Source organism: Sorex fumeus, unplaced genomic scaffold, assembly GCF_029834395.1.
Source record: "Sorex fumeus unplaced genomic scaffold, SorFum_2.1 ptg000061l, whole genome shotgun sequence".
NCBI lineage: Eukaryota > Metazoa > Chordata > Mammalia > Eulipotyphla > Soricidae > Sorex > Sorex fumeus.
This window is the reverse complement of record NW_026606118.1, coordinates 6,568,673-6,588,809: the sequence shown is the minus strand read 5'-3', so window position 1 is coordinate 6,588,809 and position 20,137 is coordinate 6,568,673. Positions and strand designations below refer to the sequence as shown.

Genomic DNA, 20,137 nt, shown 5'->3' with positions numbered 1-20,137 from the left:
GCCTCAGTTTCCAGCACCCCCTGTGTTCCGCCTGGGTTCAGGGATGGGAGGCACGCGTCAGCGGTCATGTGCCCTTTACGTGCGTGGGAGCTAAGCCTGCCTTGGCGCTGCTGGGTTTGCAGTGAGATTTTTACTGCGCCAGAGCATCACATGCATGGGTCTCCAGTGGCAGCCCGACTTCCTGGGTGGGGGTTTCTGTGTTTGTCAAGAAGTGCAGGGGAGACTTTGTAGATGGGCGGTGGCAAATGCCCTTGGTGCTCCTCGGGAGGAAAGTGCTTTAAAGTGCGTAATTGGGGCACTTGAGCCCAAACTACAATTATACACTTGTGTGTTAATTTGTGTACAGTAAGACTGTAGTTCCACTCTGCTTGTCAATGAGAGAGGAAGTCACCTGAGCCAGCCAGCGCCTGCCCTGGGCCAGTCCTTCAGCAAAATCCCCTCCGATTGGCTGACCCGGAGAGAAAGGTAAAAAACACCTGGACGCAGGTGGGGGCGGATTCCAGTGTCTGCTGGAACCGCTGTCCAGGGAAGCGCCAGTGGCCCTTCTGGAGAGCCCAAGGCTCCCTCTGCCTCTGTGTTTATCTGCTGTTCCTCAGCCTTGAAGGATCAAGGGCAAGTGGCGGCCAGGGGGTGCAACCCAGGGACGGCCCCAGAGGGAGGAATCTTGGGTCTGGTTTGGAGGGTCCCCAGGTTAATTAGATTCGGGGCGCTGGGGCCCAGGTGCCCTCCATGAAGCTCGGGGTGAGTTTTGGGGAAACTCCAGGATGTAGCACTTCATAAAATGGAAAGGAACGCTCCGGAGCTTGTTGGCCTCAAGAGGGAGCATGGGCTAGAAATATAAATTAATTTAAGAAGGGTATAAATAAATTCATGGGTAAGAGAATGGTAATGATTTACGAAAATGGGAATAAAGGCTGCTCAGGACATACCCTAGACTTTTGGAAATTGAGGTCAGGAGAGGCACCGCGTTCCGTGCCCACAGCCGTGCCGAGATTTCTCTCGGTGCAGAGCCCGTCTCTGACCTAGTCTGCGCCAAGGCTGTGACCGGCTAAATATAGCCGCGATGGACGGAGAAGAAGTAGCAAAATCTTGTGGGTGATTTATAATTGTAAAGGAATTGAAGAGACTGTATATATGGATATGTCTATATATACACACACATGTATTTATATATTTGTATACATATAATTTTGCTTTTAGAGGTTGTATCTATTGTGCTTATTATTATGGGTCCGTGCTAAGGGTTTTTAGGGGAACAAATTAGTCACTGAAAAAAATAAAGACGTTTCAGGTTGGGAAATTAGAACTTTTTAAGGCAGTCTCACCAATGAAAACAGTACATATCTTTTCAGGTGGGCATTAAGAATCTTGGCTGTGAAGGAGAGACTGCAGTCCTCCCAGATGGTGGGGTCATTTTCTTCCGGCAGGAGCTGCAGTGCCCATGGGAGTGCAGCCTCTCTGGAGCGCCTGGCTGGCCATGCCGCCCTGGGGGGTGGGGGCATCCCCTTGACCAGCTTGCCCCACTGCTGGGCACTGGGTTCCGTGCGTGCGAGGAGGAGCGTGGCGTCCACACAGCCCCCGTGCGACTGTTGGGGACAGATAATGGTTTGCTCAGTTTCCCAGCGCTGCGGAAGTGTCCTTTAAGGAAATTGTAGTTTTGTTTTGCTCTCTCCTCCTACCTCCCCCCTCCTGCTCAGAGTCGAGCCTCAGGACAGGATTTATTTTTCTTTTTAAAGTAAAGATAGTGGAAGGAAGCACCTGAATGGAGACTAAAAGTCTCCGTGGTGAACTTTAGCTTAAGGGACTGTGGGCTGGGGAACAGTTGCAGGTTCTTAATCTTGTAAGCTTTATTTTTTTTTACCTCCTGACACATTATTTTTGAGTGACCACGTTGACATAATAAAATTTCCTCAAGCAGTCAGATCAGCCCCGTGGTGGTGGAGCGCCTGTGTTCCTGGCGGTGGGGAATTTTCAGTCTGTCTCCTATGCTTGAAAAATAATCTTCTCTCTTTCCTTGGACTCTGGAGCCAGAAGAGTCTGTCCCAGCGATGGCTAAAATGCAGCAGTTGTAAATGTATGATTTCCCGGCTGCCTTTCGTGTTCCCATTTTACAGAATTTATCTGGAGGGGCTCAAACCTGTAAAGAAAAACAAAAATTAGACGTTCCTCTGTTTAGGATAAATTATGATGATAGACTTGCTGATCATGCTTCGAAAGTTAGCAATAAATTAGGCAAAAACAATTCCAGTTTATTCCAGATGCATGAAAAGGAGAGTTGGTTTAAGAAATAGTAGCTAATATTTTTTTAGTTTATATTCTTCTAAGCAATACACATGAACTTGCATTTTTTTTTAAAAAGTATTATATATACTTACACACACAGAGTAATTTGCTTCTCTTCCAGTCCCACCTCAATAATCCATCAACAGTTCCTGCATTTCAATATACATTTCTGAGAGATTTATTATTTTTAATGCTTCTGTAATATTTTATTGAGCCATACCTCCGTCCCCTTTTAAGCCAGTCCCCTGTTGCTGAACCTCTAGACATTTATTATTTTATTTCCATATTTTCACAACGAGGCACAACGAATTTCTCCTTTGCGACAAGTCTTTGCTTTCTTGTTTCTTGGGTTTTTGTTTTGTCTTGTTTGTCGGAGCGGCCCTTATTGTGAGTTGCAGTTATGGACTACACACCAAGCTCGCCTCGTATTTCCAGCAGCAGTGTAGAGTTTTGATTTTGCAAAGGAAACTCCGAAACTCCCCATTCAGCATCTTGAAAGTCGTTACTTAACGATCAAACCGAAGATTTATATTTAGGTATAGTTAGGCGGGAACAGTCATTTCAGAAAAGATTGAGGACACGGATGGGCTCTGTGTGCTTGGTCTTAGACAAAGGCACAGATTTCCCAGGATCAAAAGAGCACAGGGAAGGGAGAGGGGAGGCCCCGTTCCCATTCCTGGCCTGAGAACCCAGAGAAGGGGCCTGAGGGTGGAGCCTGCGGTGCCGCCCAAGGATGAAGCCCAGGTTCAGGGATGGGGCCTTGGGATGGATCCCAGGGTGGAGGCTGGGGCCCAGGGCCAGAACTCAGGGCCTCCCACAGGCCAACCATGTGCTCGCCCACTTGGCTCTCACCAGAACTTTTTTTTTTTTTTCTGAACCAAGCCCCGCTGGCAGGGTTGGGGAGGCAGCCTGTGGTCCCAGGGATCCAACTCAGGCCTTGTGGTGCCACCACTGACGGGCACCACTTGGGCTGCCCCTCCCCACCTCACACCAGAATTTTGTAAAGTATATTTGTTTGTTTGTTTGTTTGTTTGTTGTCTGGGGACCACACTTGGCTTAGTCCTGACTTTGCTCAGGGATCTCTCCAGGCGGGGCTCTGGTACCATGCGTGGTGCCAGGATCAACCTATGTTGACTGCATGCAAGGCAAGTGCCCTACCCACAGTGCTACCTCTGTGGCCCCAGGCAGTGCCCTGCCCACTGTACTGTCTCTCTGGCCCAAGTAAAGTATGATTTTTGTACAGCTTGGATCAGTGTCAGCTGGGGTTTTTCAGCAGTATGTGGCACCATGAAATGATGTGTTTTGTTGTCTGCATTAGTTCTGGGGCTGTGCCCAGCTTATTCTAGGCCCTGCGCTCACTGGTCCCTCCTGGCAGCCTCAGGGAACCACCTTATAGGGTGGGGAGGGGGCGGCGTGAAATTGTGTCATTGCATATAAGGAAGGGCCTCGCCCGCTGTACTGTCTCTCTAGTCCCTTAGACTTTTTCTGCCAGAAGCTTCTCCTCCCCTCTCTGGCAGCCCCTTTGACTTAGACACACACCGCACATGGCTGGCTCAGGACATGTTTCTTGTTGTTGTTGGGAGGTGAAGGTGTCAGACCACGTGCTCTTTTTTTTTCTTTTTTTTTTCTTTTCGGGTCATGCCCAGCAATGCACAGGTGTTACTCCTGGCCCTGCACTCAGGAATTACTTCTGGTGGTGCTCAGGGGACCCTATGGCGATGCTGGGAATCGAACCTGGGTCGGCTGCATGCAAGGCAAATGCCCTACCCGCTGTGCTATTGCTCCAGCCCCAGACCACGTGCCCTTAGGAGAACAGAAGGATCTGGAACTGGTGTGTAAAGTATCACGGACAAAACAATAGTTTTTGAGAAGAAGTGGGGCTCTGGCCCACACCGCACACAAAAAATAACTCTGGATGCCTTGCAGCTGACTGACTTTAGGAGGCAGAGAGACAATACAGGGGGCAGCGGAGGGCGGGGGTGGGGAGCGGCGGCAAGGCGTTGGCCTTGGATGCAGCCAACCCCGGTTCCATCCCCGGCATCCCTTAGGGTCCTCAGAGCCCACCGGGAGTCATCCCTGAGTCCAGAGCCAGGGGTGAGCCCCGAGCACCACTGGGTGTGATCCCAAAACGAAAAGAAGCTTTAAAGCTGTTGCAAGGAAACAAGTGGGGGGAAGAAGCTTCTGGACCTTCTGTGTGACTGTGACGGCCTGGGTGGAAGCCGAGTGCATGGGCGGCTAGGGAAGAGAGGCAGGGAAGCCAGGCGGTATCGCAAATGGTGACGCCTGTGAGTCTCAGCAGTCACATACAAGGGAGGGTCGAGGCGGCCACTTTGCAGGAGGACATCTCTGCAGTCCAGCTTCTGATAAGGGGGCCCCACCCGGAACACACACCGCACTCCTACCGACAGCAGAGAGGAACCCGCTTGAAAACGGGCCGAGGGGGGTGGCCTGCTTGCCTTGCATGCATCCGACCCGGGTTCGACCCGTGAGCGCCACCAGCAGTAATTCCTGAGTGCAGAGTCAGAGCAACACCTGAGCATTGCTAGGTATGACCCCCAAAAAGAAGGAAAAAAAACAAAAACAGTCAGAGGAGTGGGGCATATGTAAGCAGGAGGACCAAACGGCCAGTGTGCATGCGAGAAGATGCGTCCCCCACCCGATTGGCCACTTTGCACTCAGCAGGGGGCCCTTGGCAGAGCTCAAGGACAGAGACCAGTGAGTGCCATCGCGGGGATGGAGCATTGGCCGAGGGGAAGGGGGCATGCAGCGGCTGTGGGATACAGGCCAGAGCTTCCTCAGAAGTTTCCAGGCTGGACCCAGTGGTTCCAGTCCCAGCGGTGTGCCCCCTAGAAGCGCAGCCTTGCTGAGATCTCCATGGGTAGCGGGATCCTGGGGCCTGGGGCGCTTGTGGGTCAGCCCGGGAGGGAGCAGGACTCTGGGCCGAGGCGGGATGAGGGGAGGTGAAAGGGGTGAGCACTGGAGGGCGAGTGTTCTGTGATGCTGCGTCCCAAGGGGCCGCACCCACCCATAGCGGGATGGCAGCTAGTGGGCGGGCCGGGTGATCTCCCAGTCACGGTAGAGGCCAGGAGGGGGTCACACCCATCGTGTGGGTCAGCCTGACACTGGTGAAACGCACACTCGGAGAAAAGCTGCAAGTGGCCTGTTTCCTGTTAGGTCTGTTTCCCACAGTCAAGGAAGCACAGTAGGTCTTCAGCAGTGAAGCCCTGGAGAATGGTGCCCCTTCCCTGAGTGGTCACAGCCCCTAACCGCAGGACCTCGAAGTTCCCTCGACCCCGGATGCTCCTCTCTGAAAGGGAGGGACAGACTGACCGTGCAGACAGACTGACCATGGAGCCGGGCGGGCCCCCGCGGCCTCTCTCCAGCCCTCGGGCCCTTCCCCCGGCAGAGAGCATGTACCTGCAGGGACATTCTCGCAGAGGAGCGGGTGTTATGACCCGGGGCTCCTGAGGGCAGAGGGGCAAGAAGCCTGGGCTGCCGCTTCCCCTTCCAGATCGGAGCAGGAGGTTGGCGTGGAAGGCGCGTGGGTGGGCGCCATCCAGCCTAGCGCTCGTTGAACGTGACACAGAGACACCCCTTCCCTCCCCCCCCCCCCCCCCCCCCAGTTCTTGGTCCCGGGGGCTTCCCTGAAATGAACCATTTCCCGCTGCCCTTTCTCACTCTGTCACGTGCAAAAGTGCTCACGCTTCTTCTCGACTGGGGGCAGCTGCTCGGCTGTGCCGGCACACCACCTTCAGGCCCGCCTTGCTCAGAAAGCCGGGGAAGGAATTTCCCTCCGGGTTCTAGCTCACGAGCAGACACACGGGCTCCCACGGTGGGTGGGCTGTGGTGGCACCGTGCCATTGGGGTCAGCGCCCCCTGTGCACCCGCGCTGGGTAGCCTAAAGGCTTCTTCAGTGTCCACTGGCCGATGCCCCTTCGGTCATCTTGGGAGCGCGGGTTCTTGTGACAAGGATGAGGGCGGCCCAGCCCAGGACCAGGGAACCCAGGGTCAGAGGCAGGGAGAGGCTCGCTTGGGCCACACAGGGCAGGGCCGGCCTCTGGGCCCGGGTCCTGCGTCCCTCACACTCGGTCCCAGCCCCGTTTCCCTCTTGGGCGTCTTTCTCACCTAAAACCAGGGCGGGAACAGTCTCGCCTGCTTCCAGCCTGGCCGAGTCCCACCCTCACGGTTGAGCCGTGCTGATGCCTCACAGCCGGGCCGGTGGGTGCTGCTGGGACCCAGGCCCGAGCACCCGGCTCTGGGCTCCTTGCTTCCTGCAGGGGCACAGCTGAGTCCCACTCAGGCATGGACAGGCTCTGGACCCCCACGTCCCTGGACCTGGCCTGTCAACCCAGGTTCAGAATAGCCACGGCTGGCCCTAGGGTGCCAGGGAAGTCCCACATGTAGCGACATTAGTGTCGGTCATGGCAGAATTAATGTTAGTTCCAGGCAACTGAGATCCTCCTTTATTTATTTATTTATTTATTTATTTATTTTTTAATAAAAGGCTACTCTAGGTGGCTCTCAGGAAGTACTAGTTTATTTTCGCTTCTGGTTTTTGGGCCACATCCAGCGATGCTCAGGGGTTGCTCCTGGCTCCGCACTTAGGAATCACTCCTGGCGGTGCTCGGGGCGGGTGGTGGACACCACATGTGGTGCCGGGGATTGAACCCCGGGCCATCCCGGTGCGAGGCACATGCCTTCCCGCCATGCTGTCTGTCACCCGGGCCCTGGCAAGGCTCAGTGAGGTCGTGCACTCTCCGAGCAGTTTGGTAAGAGCAGCGGAGTCGGCGCAGGATTCCAGGTCAGCCTGTTCTGTGTCTCGTCGTATTATTAGTAGGAGTCTCGGAGAAAGTGGCCCCGTTCTGCAGAGGGAACTGTAGCCGGGCCTGTTTCTGCGACTGACCGTGTCCCCGTGGCAGCGCGTGGCCTCCTCGGGGCCCCTAACCTGGTGCTTTCCCCAGTGTTGCTGCCTGGGAGCCGGCGGGAGCCCAGATGTGGCCTGCGGCCCGCTTGGTTTCCTGTGGGTCCGCCTTGGGCGCTCAGGCCTGTGAAGGGGAAGGCGGCGTTGGAAGGGCCTGGCCCACTCACCCTCTCACCGGCGCTCGGGACAGGGCCTCCCTGGGTGCTGTGGCACCCCAGAAGCTCCGCAATGCCCCCCCCCCCCCCCCGCCGCCCCTACCAGCTTCTCGGAAATGGAGCCGGGTGGGTGCCTGGGGAGGGTCTCGGCCGCTACTCTGAGGTTGCTGCCACTGGCCACCTTCTTCACGCCTACCCAACACTGTACGGGGTGCAGGGGATGGGAGGGGCCTGTGAGCCAGAAAGTGGGGGGCCCGCACCCCAGCACGGCTGCCCCTCAGCTGTGACACAAGCCGACTTGGGCACACACGGGTGCAGAGCGATGGGGAAACTCAGGGCTTGCTTCTTCATGCAAGTCCAGGCCCCAGAAAGGCCTTTTCCCCTTGAATAGTGACTTCAAGGATTCTTAGGGTTCGTGTACATAGAGATGGGTGAGATTGATTGAGGCCAGTTCTGTCGATATCTGCGGTAATTTCCAGTGCGAAATACTTGGGTTTACATTATTACGTGTTTGTTCCACTGGGAAAAACGCTCTCCTGGTGTAAGCATCGCTTCCTTTAAAGAGCTCATGTGGCCACTTTTATTTTATTTATTTATTTTTGCTTTTTGGGTCATGCCTGGTGATGCTCAGGGGTTACTCCTGACTCTGCACTCAGGAATTACTCCTGGCGGTGCTCGGGGGACCCTGCGGGATGCTGGGAATCGAACCCGGGTCGGCCTTGTGCAAGGCAAATGCCCTCCCCGCTGTGCTGTTGCTCCAGCCCCCAGTTTTATTTTTCGATCCTCTATGGGGTGAGACTCGCCGACCGTCAGTGTACTTGCTGGCGCAGAGCTGATGGGACCGTGGTGGAATCTTTCCCACCTTGGCTGAAACTACAACCAGCACTCACTGTCCCTGTGCCTGAGCCTGGCGTTGCCAGGGAACAAGCAGGCGCTGTACGTTGGACTCAAGCAAACTCATGCTACCCAGAGGTGGACACTGGGGGACAAACACACGTCACTTCAGCACCTGCAGACACTGCACAGCGTCGGCCCCAGTGTCCGGACCCTGTTCACCAGGCAGTGTGGGGAGGGCTGCTGGCCTCGTGCGTCTTTGCCTTTCTTACCGGAGACTTTTTTTCATGTCAGGGTGCGTTGCTTTCCCTGGACTAGATTTATATGTAGTCATCAGCCTGGTTCACTTGATAAAAGAGAGTGAGTGTGTGTGTGTGTGTGTGTGTGTGTGTGTGTGTGTGTTTGGCAGTACCCCAGGACTGGGCAATATTTGGCCATCCGGGCTGACTCAGTGTAGCCAGGAGGAGGAGGAAGAGCTGGCTCCAGGCCCTGGCGTGCCAGCCGCCACCCAGGGGTGCTGGGGGAGGGGGCGTGGTCAGGGGGTGAGGTGCCAGTGTTCAGACTCAGTCCCAGAGCACGCAGAGCCCCTTTCCTTGACCCCCTCGCTGTGTCCCCAGCGCACCCTCCCCCCCCCACACACACGCTTTGGAAAGGCAAAGACCAAGTTTCCACCCAAAGTTCCACGTGGCCGGGATGGATGCATGGCGGGAAGGCGGGAGGAGGTCGGTGGCCCGGGGACAAGTGTCGCAAGGGGCCTTGGCAGGGGAGTGCTGGGTGTGCCCGGTCCTGAGGCCACACGTGTCTTGGCAGGGGGCGCTGGGTTTCCCTGACTCTGAGACCGTGCGTGGCTTGGTGGGGGGCAGGGATGCTGGTTGTGCCCGGTCCTGAGGTCCCGCGTGTTCTGACCTGTTGGCTTTGTCCACCCCCCACAGATGCCGCCGCAGTACGGACAGCAGGGCGTGGGCGGGTACTGCCAGCAGGGCCAGCAGCCCTACTACAACCAGCAGCCGCAGCACCTCCCGCCGCAGGCGCAGTACCTGCCGTCGCAGCCCCAGCAGCGCTACCAGCAGGTGAGTGCGCCCCCCCACCCCCCAGCCGCCCCGGGTACCCACTGCTTTCACCGCTTCCCCATCACCCGCCAGCCGTGGCCGAAGACACCACTCGCTGCCCAGCCTGGCACGTGTCCCGTTCGGAGGCTTTTCCACCAAAGTGCTCCTTCCCCCTGCGCGAGGCTTGGTTGAGAAGGCGATGTCGCCCGCCTCGGCATCTCGCTAGTTGGCAGGGTGGTGTTACTGTAGATTGGGGGGGATGGGGAGGCTTGTGTTTTCTTTTAATGGTAAGCGCGGCTTTCTCCAAACACAGTTGCCTTGGGCAGTGTTGTTCTTCTTCAACTAGGTTGGAAACAGATAATCACCTCGATGACTATATATTAAAATACTAAAGGGAATTATGTACTTTTAAGTATATTAAAGCAGTTTGGGGTTAAATTAGCCTCATTAAATACTCCTCTAGGTTATTGGGTCTATATTTCAGCCGCCATGATTTGTTGGAGAGGTTGTGCGCGCGTGCTTGGTTCGCCGATGCATCTTTTGGGGATTATGAGCGCGGGGTCCCGCTAGGCCGGGGGGCCACTCTGAGCCCCGCGGCTGTTCACAGAGCTTCTGCCCTTCCATCCGACTCATCATCTGCCCTCTGCTCTTTCCTCTCTCTCTCTCTCTCTGTGTGTGCCAAGGACACGGGTGCCATTGGTCTGGGCTTTCATCTTGGTTATTCCAGTAACGGGGGCTGCCGCTGGTGGACCCTCACCGTGAGGGTCCCCCTGAGCAGTGCTCGGGGCAGGCTGGTGTGGGGCAGGATCAGGCTGAGCGTGTGCGGACCACCTGTGCCCCCCCGGACTAGAACTGCACTTGGGGCTGCTGCGTCCACATTTGAAAAGATTGTTGCTTTGAGCAATGTCTCTCTCTGTCTCTCTGTCTCTGTCTCTGTCTTTCTCTGTATGTGTGTGTATATATGTATAATGTGTCTATATTTTAGTAAAGCTTAATCTTAATCATTCTGAGAAGTTCATAAGTACTTTCTTGGGAGGGTGAATTCATCTCACCTGTGATGTTTGAGTCGTGTGTGTGTGTGTGTGTGTGTGTGTGTGTGTGTGTGTGTGTGTGTGTGTGTGTGTCACACCCGGTGATGCCCAGAACTTACTCCTGGCTCTGCGCTCAGTAATCACTCTGGGCAGTGCTTGGGGGACTATATGGGATGCCGGGGATCCAACCTGGGTTGGCCACATGCAAGGCAGACAGACACCCCACCCTCTGTGCTGTCGCTCTGGCCCCGTGATCCCGGGTGTTTGAGTCTTTTTTTTTTTTTGCGTTGGGGGAGTCACACCTGGCATTGCACAGGGGTTACTCCTGCTTCTGCACTCAGGAATTACTCCTGTTACTCCTGGTGGTGCTCGGGGGACCATGTGGGATGCTGGGAATCGAACCCAGGTCGGCCCCATGCAAAGCAAATGCCCTACCCGCGCTGTGCTATGACTCCAGCCCAAATGTTTTAGTCTTAGCTTATGACTTTAAATAAAACATATTAAATAGCACCTAAGATTGAAAAGCACATAGAAAGTTTTTTAAAATCATATTTGCTTTCAAACTTTGGTATTCTATAAAGGAGCCTGCAGAGTTATGATGTATGTTATTCCAGAGGAATTTGGCCTTTTATTTAAATGAGGGGAAATTTGTTTTTTTAAACCTTTTAATATAATTTCGTTTGGAGCGAGAGATAACGTATAGGTTCGGGCATGTAGGCTTACGGGCTTTCTCAGGAGCCTCCGGAGCCGTGCGGACATTCTCTGCTGACAGAGAATGTTTTGTCATGTCATCAAAATTTAAGAAGGACTCAATCGAGAGATTGCATTACTCATTTCACTCGAGCGTGTGAAAATGAATCCCTGATTGTAAAACCAATTTGATTAAGGATTCTGAGTGCCTGTCATTTCCTTCAAGGCACCAGGCTCAAAACTTACTTCCTTTATGAAGCATCCACTGATGAGTTCTACCACAGGGCAATTAGTTATTTAATATCCTTCTCGGGAAAATATTTAAAGCCAACTGCAGGCGCAATCTTATTTGATTGACGCTACTGTTATGTTATTGATTTGCATACAGTTATTCAACAGGAAATACACATATAGAAGCAGCTAGGAGTTTTTCAAACCTAATTAGTCATTTTTATGTATTCAGAAGCTGGACAAGAATTCCTCAAAGTCTCTTGGTTTTTTTTTTTTTTTAACTACTCCACCCTAGCTGTCGAGGGTCTCCGTGTTAAATCTCTCTGTGTGGACCGAGAGGCAGAGAAGCTGCTCTAATCGAGGGCCACAACCAGCTCCTCACCGGGCCATGGGGAGAGCAGTCCCGTCTGCCCTGCTAGTGCCTCTTGGATAAGAAAAGCGTTTGGCGTCTGAACACAAACGTAGTGTTACCTCAGGGCAAGGGGTGCGCTCACCCAGTGGGCAAACAAGCTCCTTTATTTCTTTACTGCTAGGAGATTTTTTTTTTCCTTCGAACGGATGAGTTTTGTTTTATGTGTATTTTTCTATCTTTTGAGATAAACACTCTTCTACTCTTTTTTTTGTTCGGGGGGGGAGGACTATAAGTTACATATTGTTTTCATTTTTTAAAAACAAACCAAACATGTGCTCCAGAACAACTTTGCCTTGTGGCATATCACCTTTTTTATACATTGCCTGATTCATTTATTGAGATTTCTTAAAAATACGTGCATGAATGTGTTTGAGTGGTGAGGCCGCAGTGCTTGTATGCGGTGTGCTTCTGTGAGAGGCATCAGACACGCACACACACACACACACACACACTCCCTGTGCTCCTCGGAACATCTTTCCGCTGCATCTCCAGCAAAATTGAAGCGAGGCGCATGCATGGACTGGGGGTCATGCATGAATTGGGGGCTTGGGGAGCCCGGTGCTCCTCCCGGCCATTCTCAGCCATCCCAGCCTCGGGTTCTGTGCAAGGGCTGAGCTGTGGTGTTGGCGAATACCAGGGTCCGCTGATGCCAGGTCTGCATCCTAAATGTCACGCTCTCTCTTTGGGCTCTGGAATGGGGGTGTGTGTTTGGCCTCCTCCCCGCCACTGGCATCCCCCCCACCCCGCGGGGCTGTGACCCAGCCTCTCTGACCCCCACATGGTCCCCGTACTCTGTGTCTGCTCCCTCTCCCGCCCGTGTGTGTGGCTTTCTCGGGAAGTCTGTTGGGCGTCACACCTGCTTCCACCTGGGCAGGGGCTGTGGCACCCACCCTTCCTCCTCACAATGCCCCTGAGGCTGGGCTCCTCCTACCACTCTGTGGGTACCCGGTGCCTGTGTCCGTCAGGGCAGCTGAGTCTTGTCCCCTTTTCTTCTGCATGGGATGGAGGAACGTCCCTGTTTGCTACATGCCAACCCCCAAGGGTTGTCCAGGGCTCGAGGCACGTGTGGTCACCCTCAGCCAGCAGCACCATGTGCTGCTGAGTCGTCCCTGCAGGCCAGATCCAGGCGCCTGGGTTCTGACTGCACCGCCGTCCCCATGGCAGAGAAGCCTGGTCCCCTCTCAGCCCTCCCGGGCCAGGGCCAGCTGCTCCAGCCCTGCCCAGCGCTCCAGGGGTGGTGCGGGCGGCTGCCTGTGTGCCCCCTCCAGTCCGGTCAGCTCTGCAGGGGGAGAGCGGCGACCCCTGGTTCTGTATGGGGCCACTCCTGGGGTTCTCTGGAGACTGTGATGCGGGGCTCAGACTGGGGACAGCCACAGGCCAGGCCACATGCTTTTTATTTCTTTTGTTTTTTTGTTTTTTATTTTATAAGATAATTCACAATATTTGATTACATTTAATATTCAAACGCCAAACCCACCACCACGACACCTTCCCACCACCATATTGGGGTGTTTCCATCCCAAGCCCCAATCCCTGTCCCAAAGCACAACCGAAAGAATATCTTTTGTATTGTTTGTTATGAAAAACCGCTGAAAAATGCTACAAAAAAGTATCCATAGAGAAAACAGTGTGGAGATTATTCTGTTTTAGCAAGGGCCTTTAAGATCTTTTTTAGGGTATCACCAATGTGTTGTTAAAGGTTGAGTGATGTGAACTTATATATATATATATATATATATATATAGAGAGAGAGAGAGAGAGAGAGAGAGAGAGAGAGAGAGAGAGATAGCACAGTGGTAGGGCGTTTGCCTTGCGCACAGCCGGCCTGGCCGAGCCAGGTTTCGTTCCTCTGTCCCTCTGGGAGAGCCCAGCAAGCTACCGAGAGTATCTCGCCGGCACGGCAGAGCCTGGCAAGCTCCCCGTGACATATTCCATATGCCAAACACAGTAACAACAAGTCTCACAATGGAAACGTTACTGGGCCTGCTCGAGCAAATTGGTGAACAACAGGAGGACAGTGCTACAGTGATATATATATGCATACATATTTCCCTCTATGATCGGTTGCCTACTATTTGAACAGCATCAAATGTTGTGTGGTACTCTTGGAGAGTAGGTAGGGAGCGTCTTACGATTCGATGCCATGCAACCCAGGAATAGGTTTACTTGTGAGTGAGACTCGGCCCAAGTGAGTGAGGAGCGAGTGGCCTTGAGCATCAAAGCTTTTGTGTGCACAGGCCTGTCATCCTCTCCCCCCATCCATGTCTCATCTTAGTATCAGGAGAAAAATTGGATATTGTAACACGCTTCTCAAGGTGTAGCTATCTTTCATATTTAAAACACACACACACACACACACACACACACACACACACACACACTAGTAGCAGTGACAAAAAATCCCTCATGTGCTTGCTGGGGAAATTTCCAAGCAGCTGGTTAGGAAAAGCAAAACCATCCTTTATGGAACAGCTCTGTCCAGAATGTTCTCCATGCTGGTGCTTCAGTGAGGCCCAGGGTTCGTCTGGCCTGCAGGGCCGCCCGGGACAGAGCTCTCGGACCCTCCTGTGGGGACCCCGAAGAGTGAGTGCCCGTGTGCTGGGGCGGTTCTGCTCTGAGTGCTGACGCTTGGCTCCCAGGGACATAGTTTCCACGGCCGGACGGAAGGCGCTGCTGCCCTTTGCTCAGGGCCTGAGGCAGCCTTCATGATGATGGTCAAAGGTGCACTGACTTGCCTCAGTGCCAGGTGGGCTGGCGGGGACCCATGGCTACGACTCTGTGGGAGGCCGGTCCCCTCGAGGACCGAGTAGCCACACACCTGCCCACAGTTCCCAAAATGCCGCCTTATTCAGCCGTCTCCACAGAGAACACCGTCACCTGAAACAACACACAGCCAGTTTGGCAAAGGAGATGACGCGGGAACGGGAAGGGTGCAGCTTCAGAACCAGTGGCTTGTCACCTGAAGTCACTGAAGCCGAGGGAGACACCAAGTACTGTGGGCGTGACCTGTTGCTGTGTGAGTGTGACCAGTTGCCATGTGAGCGTTCCCTTTCCGCTGTTGTCAGTTAGTTATTGGCCTAAGTTCATTTGAAAAAAATATATATATATAATTCCAGGACAATATCCATCTATAAGCTGTGTCTTGCTCGACAACTTTGGGGAAAATTAACCAAAGAAGGCCCAAGTTAAGCCACGGAGCCCCATGTCAGATCATGTGATCTGTTCCATGAGATTTTTTAACCAGGAGCAGAGAGGACATTGGTCACTCACTGCCGTCAGTTGCTAATTAGCTAGCATTCAGATACTAGAGGCAGGAATAAGAAGCTTTGGGATGCCGGTTGGCGATCACCCTTTGCCAGCAGACCTGCCTGGGCCTTTTCCTCTCGTCTCTCTTTCCCTGCTTGCCGCTGTCTTTGAGCCGTGGCTGGAGGGAGTTCCTTTGAAGTTTCGAGAACTCCTCAGCCTCCAAGGAGAGGACATCTCCTGAGCACCCGTCCGGGCAGGGCCTCCGGGGCGCTCACCACTGGTCCTGACGCTCTGTGATGCTGGGTTGGCGTCAGCCCCGGAGGGTTGTAGGGGGGCTCCCCCTCTCCCTGGGAGAGCAACCCTGTCTCCCTCTTCAAGCTCAGCACCAGCTTCGAGCACGGGCAGAATTCGCCGCCCTCGCCGTATCCCTTCATATACGTAGCGCAGTCAGTTGTGCGTTGTTTTGTTTTTAAAAAGTAAAAATAAATAAATGGGGCCGGGCAGGGGACAGCAGCTGGAAAGGAACGAAGAGAACTGTGGGAGGGTGTCACGAATGCATGGGACAGTGCCCCTGGCGGGCCGGCAGCGGCTGACCGTCCATCAGCGCCAACACTGCCCCTTCTCGTGTCTGTCCGCCAGGAAGAGCAGTTCCGATGGAAACTTCCAGAGGCTGTCGCTTTCACGTCCGCAGTTTCACTTGGGAGTCTGAACCGCGTGGGTTTGCCATTCGGCATCTTCATGCTCGCAGTGTTTTTTAGGAGGAGGAACGGGGGCTCAGGGGCTGACCGGGTCGAGCCCAGCGGCAGGACCAGCCCCTCCCTACCCAGGCTACGGCCCCCAATCCAACACCAGGAAAACAAAGCCAGGAAGCCCGGAATTATGTAGTCCCCGTCCCGGGAGTACTTGTTTAGTAATAATGCATGCAGTACTTACTCAGTCATAGTACTCGTCGCTTGCTTTCTGTGAGCCAGGCCGCCTGGGAGCCACAGCCCGGCCTGGAGTGGGCGCAGCTGGGGTCTCGTCAAGGGGCCTTCCGGTGACTGTGCGGCCAGCAGCTCAGCTGGCTGTGGCCATTTGTCACGGTGCAGGCGGGGCTTGTGCCCGGCAGTGCCCAGGCCCCAGGAGCGGAAGCCCAGGAGCCCAGGGCCCGTTGGACACTGCCCCCACAGCCCAGGAGCCCAGAACCCAATGGACGGTGCCTCCAAGCCCAGGAGCCCAGGGCCCACTGGACACTCAGCCCCTGCTCCCACCCCACGGGCCCACCGGCCAACCGGAGGCGAGGGTCTCAGTCCTTCCTCTTTCTCCTTCATGCCTCTCCCCTTCATCCCTCTCTGCTTCATCCCCTTCTCCTTGACCCGCCCTCTCCTCCATCCTCTCTTTCCTGCATCCTCCTCTTCTTCTCCTCCATCCTCCCTCTCCCTCATCCCCTCCTTCATCCCCCGTCTCCTTCATCTTCCCTCCTTCATTTTGTCCTCTCACCTGGAGCTTCTCGCCCTTTCCCTCTCCCCCTTGCCCTGTGGTGTGGGTCCCGGACCCCCTTCCTGGATTGGGGTGTCGGGGGGGGCGCCCCTCCGCCGCCCTCTCGGGTGCCATCTCCCCGCCAGCCCGAGGGGTGCAGTGGAGGGTAGCGCACCATTTACAAGCCTCATCCGGGCTCATTATGTTTATTCATATAATCTTCTTTCCCTGATATTTAAATCTCACACGAGGGAGGGGCTTTTCCCTGGATTGTTTCCTGCTGTTCTCAGCTGGGTTCGCTTGTCTTTCAGTGCCTGCTTCGGTGTGTCAGAGTGGGGACTGGAAAGGAAAACCCTGTCTGTCTGTCCGTCTGTCTGTCTATCTATGAGAGTCACACGCACACGGGCGCGCCCACGCATGCGTGCCTAGCATTAAGGTTCTCCATGGGGCCTGTGAGTAGCATGTTCTGTGTATGGAATATTCCAGAAGCTCATCTGCAGATGCCGGCAGCGGCGGCGGGTATGGGCAGGGACTGCCTTGCTGCACTGGCATGTGTGAGCAGGACTGTCCCCTGCACACTGGACTCGCAGCTGTACCTGGAGTGTGCAGGGGCTGGCGAGCTGCCCCCGGCCTCCTCCCACCGCACTGACCCCAGTTCACTGGCCACTTCTTGGAAGCGGGAGAACACAGGGGGTCCCGTGCGACGCGGAATCTCTGTGGGGTTGAGACAGGAGCTGGAGGGGTCCTGGGACCCTCAGCCCTCGTTTGTCTTTGCTTTCATCTGTTTATTTTTTGAGTGAGAGCGAGGAGGGGGTTGGAGACACACCCTGTGTTGCTCTGTTCGTACTCCCGACTCTGCGCTTAGGGATCACTCTGGGATCAAGCGGGGGTCACTCCGCGGGACTCGGGACCCCGTGTGTGGTGGGGATGGAATCCGAGTTGGCCGTATACGGGGTCAGCCCTGTCCCCGCTGTCCATGTCTCTGGTCACGCTTCTTCCGAATGGTTGTGGTGGTCTTTCCCGATCCCGCGGGGTTGCACTAGTTCTCTGGCTCTCACTGACCCAGGCACTGGGACTCTGCGGTCACCCACTCCCGAGGTGTCAGTGCTGGCCTCCTCGTCTGGGCCGTGCAGCTTGAGGCCCAGCAGGCCTGGTGCCCAGGAGGCCCCGGTGTCGGGCTGCTGGGGGCGGGGCCAGGTGGTTCCGGCTGGGGGACCTCAGGAGCGTCAGCTGGGCCTGGCCCCTGGGTTCTGTGGGCTCCAGGCTCCCGGGAGGGTGATGCTGCTGGCCACGTCCACCCTGGCACACGGCGCCTCCGCTCGGCGCCACCCTCAGTGTCCTCCCTGTGGTGGACCCGCCATCTGCCATGGACAGCGGCTTCCAATTTACACACACGCATGCGCGCGCGTGCACACACGCACCCGGGCCTGGCACCACTCAGCTGGAATGGGCCTCGTTCATTGTGCCCAGATTTGGGGGTCGCCTTTGTGCCACTCCTGTTCCCCAGCACAAGACTCTCCTGGCCCATTCATGTAGCACTGAGTTACCTGATTTCATCTTCCTTCCTTCCTTCCTTCCTTCCTTCCTTCCTTCCTTCCTTCCTTCCTTCCTTTTCCCTCCCTCCCTCCCTCCTTCCTTCCTTCCTTCCTTCCTTCCTTCCTTCCTTCCTTCCTTCCTACCTTCTTTCCTCTCATAGTGAAGTAGTATTCTGTTGTGGATTTATACCACAGTGTCTTGATCCAGCATCTGTTCCTGGATACTCAGGTTGTTTGCAGACTTTGACATTGTGAACAGTGCACTCTACAGTGAGCATAGGAATGCTGGTGAGTCTTTGGACCCTTAGGGTAGATGCTTGGAACTGGGGTTGCTGGGTCCGATGGGAGCTCAATTCCTAGATTTTTGAGAAGAGTTTGTAATGTTTTCCAAAAGCTCTGGACCAGTCAACATTCTCACCAGCAGTGGGTTCCTTTTCCCCTAATCCATGCCAACACCTGTTGTTTTTGTTTTTTTGTGATGTGTTGTGTGCAGTAAAAAAATTCATGTTCTTTCAGGAGCATCCAGATAGTGCCCTCAACTATAGCCGACGTTTATTAAGCTCTGAAGCATGCAGGACAGAGCACTGATTGCTCACCTGTGCAGTGACTGTTCACACAGAGCACTGTCTGAGTATGTGAGAGCACTGTCTGAGTCCATGAGCGCACTGAACACACAAGAGCACTTTTGAATACCTGAGTTACCTGAGAGCCTGTCTGAGTACCTCAGAGCACTGTGCGAGTACTTGAGAGCACTGTGCAAGTACTTGAGAGCCTGTTTGAATACCTCAGAGCATTGTGCAGTACCTGAGAGCCTGTCTGAGTACCTGAGAGCACTATGGGAGTACCTGTGAGCCTGTCTGAGTACTTGAGAGCACTGCACGAGTACCTGAGAGCACTGTGCGAGTACCTGAGAGCTCATCCCAGTGCACGCCAGCAGCAGAGCCTGGCAGGTAGCACCAGGCAGTGTGACAGCGAGCCGAGTGGCCATTTGGGACACTGCAGGATGAGCTCTGCTGAGTGATGGGGGAGCATGTGTGTGTGTGTGTGTGTGTGGGTGCAGTGACCGAGCGTGGACTGTGCTGGGACTTGAACCCGAGCCTGCACAGCCGAGCTCAGTGTCCTGGGGCTGGTCCTCAGCCCATCCCCACAGGCAGCCTGGGGGAGCGCCCCTCAGGCCGGAGCCCGTGGGAGGGGGCGTCTGCGCTGCTTGTTGCTCGTAGGTCTGGGGGACTTGCATTATAGGACTCTTTCCCAAACTTCGTGACTTATTTTTTCAAAGTGTCCTTGACATTTTGTACCGCACTTTCTCCAAGTGTCTTATGTTGCCATAATAATATTTAATTCATTTCGTAATAAAAGAAAACAGAAGCACTTATGCTCTTGGCCTTTCTCCTGGAGCCACCGTCCTTGGGTCTCGTCCTTCCCTCTGTTCTCCTTCCTGGCCACGCTGCCCTGGGCGACAGGGAGTCCCCGGCCCAGACAGTGTCCCTGACGGGCGCCCCACAGCCTTTAACGCTTTTGGTGGAGGAAGTCCCAGGGCAGCGCCGTCCTGGGTGTTGTCCGTGCTCCCTCCTCTGTGCTCCCGGTGCTTTCCCCGGACCCTCTCCCCTCCCCCTTCACCTCTGACACAGGGAAGGTTGCAGGCAGGGTTTAGGTGAGGGACAGGGAAGCGGTGGCCCGCCTGTCTCTGAGCTCCACGGCTGCCGTCCCCACCTGGACAGCCCTTGTCAGCAAGGGCAGCGGCCCATGAGTGTCTGAGAGGGGTGGGGAGCGCCCGGGAGCAGGCTGGGACCGCTGGGATGTGTGTGCTGGGGACCCCCTCTCCTTTCCTGCGTCATGGGCTGCGGGGTGCACGCACCCCGGTTTCCCTCATCACTTAGATGGCTGATTCCCTCAGGTACTTCTTGGGGGTAGAAATAAGCACATCCCAGGAAATGCAGAAAGTTCTAGAATGGGAAGCCCACACACACTGCAGGCCACCCCACGTGGCTGGCGGCCCCGTCCCCGGGGGTCAGAGCGCCCACTGCCCTCGGAGTGAATCCTTCTGTCCAAACACGCGCCTGGGCAAGCCCCATCCCCCTGCGTACCTACCCACCCACCCACAGTTCCGCGTAGGTTTCGTCCCCAACCGCACTTGATGACTTTGGTGCCGAGGGGGTTTGCAGCTTGGGTGGCGTCGATGCATTTGGGGCCTTTCTTTTCAAAGCCTCCCTTGAGAGGCGGACGGTCAGAGCGAGACTGCGGGCTGCTGCTGGGGCCCTGTATGTGTTCGTGGGTCCTGGTGCTTGTGAC

General features: G+C 55.1%; 1 protein-coding gene across 1 annotated transcript in view; it reads left to right on the top strand.

Moving 5' to 3' along the window:
- Positions 1 to 20,137, top strand: part of ARID1B (AT-rich interaction domain 1B) — a 303,856-nt gene that overhangs the window by 100,731 nt on the left and 182,988 nt on the right. The window contains exon 4 of the mRNA XM_056126314.1: positions 9,126 to 9,263. Within this exon, the coding sequence (XP_055982289.1) occupies positions 9,126 to 9,263 (138 nt within the window). The remainder of the gene's footprint in view (positions 1 to 9,125; positions 9,264 to 20,137) is intronic.